Source organism: Hemibagrus wyckioides, linkage group LG22, assembly GCF_019097595.1.
Source record: "Hemibagrus wyckioides isolate EC202008001 linkage group LG22, SWU_Hwy_1.0, whole genome shotgun sequence".
Classification (NCBI taxonomy): domain Eukaryota; kingdom Metazoa; phylum Chordata; class Actinopteri; order Siluriformes; family Bagridae; genus Hemibagrus; species Hemibagrus wyckioides.
Window position 1 is genome coordinate 3598241 of NC_080731.1, and position 7138 is coordinate 3605378.

The 7138-nt window shown below is 42.4% G+C and overlaps 1 protein-coding gene across 2 annotated transcripts in view; it reads right to left on the minus strand.

The window, feature by feature from the left end:
* Nucleotides 1-3969, minus strand: part of piwil2 (piwi-like RNA-mediated gene silencing 2) — a 31662-nt gene extending 27693 nt beyond the window's left edge. The window contains exons 1-2 of one of the 2 annotated variants that reach the window (XM_058374495.1): nucleotides 3850-3969; nucleotides 1-555 (exon numbers count right to left, since the gene is read on the minus strand). The exon at nucleotides 1-555 is cut by the window's left edge and continues 88 nt beyond it. In XM_058374495.1, coding sequence (XP_058230478.1) covers nucleotides 1-539 — 539 coding nt within the window. In that variant the 5' untranslated portion in view covers nucleotides 540-555; nucleotides 3850-3969. Of the gene's footprint in view, nucleotides 556-3176; nucleotides 3210-3849 lie in introns of those variants that run through there. The other variant, XM_058374496.1, reaches the window with a different exon arrangement.
* Nucleotides 3970-7138: the final 3169 nt, after the last annotated feature.

Genomic DNA, 7138 nt, shown 5'->3' on the forward strand with positions numbered 1-7138 from the left:
TTAACTAACAGTGCCATGCTCCTTCCTCTTCCCAAAGCAGGTTCCTGTGATGTTTGAAGAAACCCTCGGGCTCTTACAAACCCTCTGCTGCCCCCTTCCTCCTCCTCCTTCATTCCCTGTGTTACACTAACAGGCCTGTCACCGCCCGACCCTGGGCTTCCTCGGCCATAAGGAAACAGCGTGGTGTCTAAAGCGCTGGACGCCTGACCTCTCCCTCTCCCAGCAATCGCTTCAGCCAGAGCTACAGGAGCAGCTGGAGAGCGGCCTACAGGAGGCTCTTCGGCCATGGCAGATAAACCTCTGGCTCGTCCTACAGATGCCTTGTCTGCAAACAGAGCCAGGCCTCGAGCTCGGCCCACCGAGGGCTCTCCTGTAGCTACACCCAAACCTCTGGCTCGCCCGATTGAGAGCTGGTCTATCAGAAAACCCCTGGCTCGTCCCGGGGAGTGCTGGTCTGCGAGTAAGCCTCGACCCCGTGCCACAGGAAGATCTGGAGCGCCGGGGAATCCTGCTCGGAACAGCGGCTTATTCGGATCCATTTTTGCTTTCTGCTTTCTACAAAGAAAAACAAAACAAGAGATGATTACGAGAAGACAAAGGCTCAACGATCCCTTTACATCAATACTGAACTTTACATGAACATGAAGGTGCAGAGTGAACATTACTACATCAACAAGACACGTTTCTGTCAACCGCAGTAAACTGTGCCTTTTTTCCCCCCCATATTTGCCCAAAATTCAGGAACAAGGACACTCTGGGGGCTGAAAAATAGCCTAAAACACACACATTATCCAGCAGTCTAACTCCTTTCATCATTATTAATAAGACCAATGTATTAAAAAAACATTATCAATTTATTTAAAGGGCTTTTTTCTTCCTCAACGAAAGTCTAGGGAACTGTTTATCCAAAAACGTACAATCTTCTCTGAGGTCTTTAAGTGAATCCATCCTCACAGTGACATGAAATAAATCTAAATACTCAACAAGAGCTGTTTTCTCACTCAACATATACATACACACCAATCAGCCATAACATTATGACCAGTGCCAGGTGCCGTGAATAAGACTGATGATCTCCTCATCATGGCACCTGTTAGTGGGTGGGATATATTAGGCAGCAAGTGACCTTTTTGTCCTCAAAGTTGATGTTAGAAGCAGGAAAAATGGACAAGCGTAAGGATTTGAGTGAATTTGATGAAGGGCCAAATTGTGATGGCTTGACAACTGGATCAGAGCATCTCCAAAACTGCAGCTCTTGTGGGGTGTTCCCGGTCTGCAGTGGTCAGTATCTATCAAAAGTGGTCCAAGGAAGGAACAGCGGTGAACCGGTGACAGGGTCATGGGCGGACAAGGCTCACTGATGCACATGGGGAGTGAAGGCTGGCCCGTGTGATCCGATCCAACAGACGAGCTACTGTTGATCAAACTGCTGAAGAAGTTAATGCTGGTTCTGATAGAAAGGGGTCAGAATACACAGTGCAGGACGGGTCAGGGCTGTTTTGGAAGCAAAAAGGGGACCAACACAATCTTAGGCAGGTGGTCATAATGTTATGCCTGGTCAGAGTATCTTATGATTAAAAACTTTGAGATACTTTTCACATGATGTTTTTGCTCTCTCTCTCTCTCTCTCTCTGTCTGTCTCTCTCTCTCTCACACACACACACTTCACACACTGTCCACCCATTTTATGACTGCCTGGTGACATAAAACAGAATTTAATTTCAAAGAAATAGAAAACGATATACTAGATAAGATAGCAGAAAAGGTCCGAGCTGCACGTGCAACATCACACTACGGTATCTGCGGGAAAAAAGCTAATCAGGAACTGACACAGGAAGAGACAGATTTGTACATTTGTCACCGTCGGACATTTTCCAAATTAGCGTCTGTCACAAATCTGTCGCGGATCCTGGACGGATGGTCAGTTTCATCGCCGGCAGATTTGAAGGAGCGGGACGACTCCATGGTCTTTATATGATGTATGAGATGAATGTGTTTATGTGGTGTGTAGCTCACAGATCTTGTCAAAAAGGGAATATGAATATGACAGTGTGTCGCTGACCACAACGATGTACTGCTACATGATATTGAAAAATAACGAGGACAACACCCAGCCTTTCTGGACTTCTGTAGCGTACTGGACTCTGCTTATTTATTTATAGTCTAATAAGCCTAATGACCCCTTCCTGTTCCAACATGACCGCACACCAGTGCACAAAACAAGGTCCATAAAGACATGGATGAGAGAGTTTGGTGTGGAGGAACTTCACAGAGTCCTGACCTCAACCCCATAATTATTTGGAGGGGTGTCCCAAAACTTTTGGCAATATAGTGTATGAAGACGCCTTGTCCAATCCAGCGTCAGCACCTGGTAGCCCCGCCTCCTTTCCGCTTTTACGTTGACTGCATAAAGCCTCCAATAATTCCACACTTCATCCGGGTACTTGAAGTGCAAATTCCACATCACATCAAACAGCTAGTAAAAGCGTGGTAATGCTAGTTAACTAACCTATTATGTCCAGTTTACAGTTCATACTCCAAATATAACCTTTAACACTGCTGAATCTGGTGGTTTTATAGCAGCACAGCATGGAAATAAACATTAAATTCACATTTACGTTTATTAGGGCTTATTTTATAGCTAATACACGTGTAAGGAATTACAAACAAACAAACAAACAAACAAATAAATAAATAAATAACACAACATGGCGCCCAGACGCCACGTGAAATCTTAGGTATTATTATTATAAATAAATCTCCAATTATCAACAAGATACCGTACTTTTCTATTCTTTATATCTTTTATTTTCTTAATAGTCTGTCATCCTTAGAGACTTTTTTTTTAATTTTTCAGCGTCAAATATCGAATATTTTACGTAAAAAGCAGAATTCCGACAGTTTTAGCAGATAAATTAGTTTGAAACTCCGGGATTTGCTGTATTTAGATTAAATGCACCAGATTTTTTTTGAGGTTTTAACCCAACTTCCTAACACAATGTGATGAGAAAACCTATTGTTTCTCCAAATAAACGGCCTTTATACGAAGAAATTGGCATGTTTAATGTCCAGTTTTCAGGAGTTTTGTTTAGTTATTTATTCATTACACTTACTAACTAAGCGTCACTACGTTAAAATACGTGTTTTTAAAATGGGAAAACACGTGCACGTCTTACCGAGTCGTGTCCACTGTAGATAGAAAGGAGAGCTTGATTGTTAGGGTGCGTCGCAATCCGCGTGCATCTGCACTAAATATGGCGTCAAAAAAGTGGTTAAATAAAGAGGCTCGCGCCCTGGATTGTGACTCGATGCAGCGATTTTCAACGCACCCACAACAACTCACTGAGGCTAACAATTAATGTAAAAATAAATAAATAAACGAATATAAATCGAATGTTGTTTGTTACAAAATGATTCCATTACCAAGTAAAATGCTAATATATAAATTAAAAAATGTTATAAATATATACATACATACTTTGCTAACACAACTATTCCGGTTAATAATCGCTAATTAGCGCTTTGTAACATCACCGCTAATCGCACTAATGTTACAAAGGCATTTCGGTTAATTAACTTTTTAAAAAATCGCTTATAGCATCACAATTAATATATTTAACGACTTAATTATGCTAAATTACCGTAATTAGCTATCGTAATCACATTTTTCTTTCTGCCGAGCTCTCGTGCTAGTTTTATTGACCTGCTAATTAGCTAATCCGGCTAATAACGTAAGCAGCAGGGCTTGAATGAACCACGTGCTCGTACTGTATATATTCATTGTAATCGATACCAGGACCAAATAAATAAAACAATTTGGGAAATAAATAGCTAGATAGCATTCTATACCTTTTAAATAAATATTCCCAATGGCCTGGGGCAGAACTTTGCTTTAAAAAGGCACAGAATGGACTTTCGTTCAAAATCAGGTGAAAGCAGCTAGTGCATGATCACAGTGTCAATAAAGACTCCATGTGACGTCACTGGAGCCGTGAAACAGACGTCAAGGAAAGGGTTAAAAATGGATTACCTTGCTTTTCTTACCGCAAGTATTACTAAGAAAAACAATAATGATCTGTGATTGGTTGTTGGGGGAAAAAGGTGATCAGTGATTGGTTATCGGGAACAATCCTGAATAGTGATTGGTTATCAGGAACATTGGTGGTCAGTGATTAGTTGTTGGGAAAACTGGTGGTCAGTGATTGGTTATCAGGAACATTGGTGGTCAGTGATTAGTTGTTGGGAACAATGGTGGTCAGTGATTGGTCGTCAGAAACAATAGTAATCAGTGATTGGTTATCAGGAACAATGATGGTCAGTGACTGGTTGTTAGGAAAAAGGTGATCAGTGATTGGTTATTGGGAACAATCCTGATTAGTGATTGGTTATCAGGAACATTGGTGGTCAATGATTAGTTGTTGGGAGCAATGGTGGTCAGTGATTGGTCGTCAGAAACAATAGTAATCAGTGATTGGTTATCAGGAACAATGATGGTCAGTGACTGGTTTTCGGGAACAATGGTGGTCAGTGATTGGTTATCAGGAACATTGGTGATTAGTGATTGGTTTTCAGGAACATTGGTGGTCAGTGATTGGTTATTGGGAACAATGGTGGTCAGTGATTGGTTTTCGGGAACAATGGTGGTAAGTGACTGGTTATGAGGAACAATGGTGGTCAATGATTGGTTGTTGGGAACAATGGTGATCAGTAACTGGTACAAAGGCTCAAGCACAACTCAGCCAGTCTTTACACACACAACAGCCAGACTAGAGCGTGTGATGTTTCTTCAATCCTCAAGTGTCCAGTTTCACTGATCCTAGACTCTAGACTGAGACTCCTGTACTTAACTGAGAGGAGCAGAAGCCGCTGTGATCTCCTCTTTCAGTGCCTTGATATAATTATATAAATTACTGTAGCCTTTTTCTGTCTGCTTGAACCAATCTGGCCGTTCTCCACTGACCTCTCATCTCATCAACAAATCATTTCTGCCCACAGAACAGCTGCTGAATGGATGTGCTTTTGGTTTTCACACCATTCTGTATAAACTCTAACCAACAGTCACTAATTACATGTCAGCAATTTGGTTCAAGGTCGAGAAAATTAAGCAAATGAATGTAACCTGGTGTTTGCTATTCACAAAAAAAATCATCCAGCTAGTCAGACTAGTAACATGATTAACTAGCTGTAACGTACACAGAACAGGCATAAACATTATAAGTGAATAACACTGATGATCTCCTCATCATGGCACCTGTTAGTGGGTGGGATATATTAGGTAACAAGTTGTCCTCAAAGTTGATGTTAGAAGCAGGAAAAATGGACAAGTGTAAGGATTTGAGCGAGTTTGACGAAAGACCAAATTGTGATGGCTAGACCACTGGATCAGAGCATCTCCAAAACTGCAGCTCTTGTGGGGTGTTCCCAGTCTGCAGTGGTCAGTATCTATCAAAAGTGGTCCAAGGAAGGAACAGTGGTGAACCGGTGACAGGGTCATGGACGGACAAGGCTCATTGATGCACGTGGGGAGTGAAGGCTGGCCCGTGTGATCCGATCCAACAGACGAGCTACTGTTGATCAAACTGCTGAAGAAGTTAATGCTGGTTCTGATAGAAAGGGGTCAGAATACACAGTTTTGGCAGCTGAAGGGGGACCGACAGGCAGGTGGTCATAATGTTATGCCCGATCAGTTTTCCTATTTTATTGACTCCAGACTTCCTTTGTCAAACGTATCGGCTAATGGATTTGCTAGAAATGTCACTTTGAGCAGGCGACAGCAATTTCCCGTTCTTTAAATATTCTAATTTTCATGCTTGGCCACACAGTAAATGAGCTAATTAACATTTCAGTCCTGGATATCATTTCAGCTGTAACATGGTCAACGGCTACGCATACGGTTAATTAATTCCCTCATGCGATTTCCTGTCACTAACGCTATACGATGGAGCTTTATCTCATCTCTCGGGTCACCTGCCGTCGATAATGAATCGAATTAAACTTAACACTCCAATCTAATTACAGATCTATACAGGAGAACAGTATAAGGCAGAGCTCCAGGTCAACACTAACAAGCCTATAAGTATGTACTTCATAACACCCAACTCTGTAGCCATGGCCACAATTAGGTGCCCCCCCACACCTCATTATATGACACACTCCTAAGCCTGATATTTTAATTATAAGCATTCAATGCAAATCATTTCTAATCTGTGGAATAGCCGATGATTCACCTTCGGTCAGCGTGACTCACCGGCACACGGACCAACCTGCGAATAAATGTCATGACTCAGAACCTGAACAAAGGCCATCATGTACTCCGTCCATCCAACATGCAGAAATGTGTTAGAGCTCACTCACAATGCTCACTCAGTGCGAGTCTGGTCATGGAACACCAAAGCTGCCTGGGGGGGGAAATGAGCTAAAGTCAGAGATCAGATCAAACAGGCAGACAGGAAATGATCTAAAAAAGGCTGATATCTAACGTTTGGCACATTTTATTTTCAGTGAATTGTTTCATATAATTAAAATTGTGTCATTTCTGTCTCTCCAACACTGTATTGAATAAATAAACGGATAGAGTGAGACAGATAGAGTGAGAGACATTCAGACAGACAGGGACAGAGTGACAGGGACAAAGAAAGAGAGAGAGAGAGAGAGAGAGAGAGAGACATACTTACAAGCACACACACACACAATGGAGCACAGGCAGACAGGCAGTACAGACAGACAGATACAGACAGATAGACAGACAGGGACAGAGTGACAGACACACACACACACAGATACACATACACATACACACAATGGAGCACAGGCATACAGACAGACAGATTCAGGCAGATAGACAGACAGGGACAGAGTCACAGACACAGAGAGAAAGAGACACACACACACACAGACAGACACACACACAGACAAACAGACAGACACACACCCACACACACACACACACACATACATACACACAGTGGAGCACAGGCATTCAGACAGACAGATACAGACAGAGAGACAGACAGGGACAGAGTGACAGACACAGAGAGAAAGAGACACACACACACAGACAGACACACACACAGACAAACAGACAGACACACACCCACACCCACACACACACACACACATACACACAGTGGAGCACAGG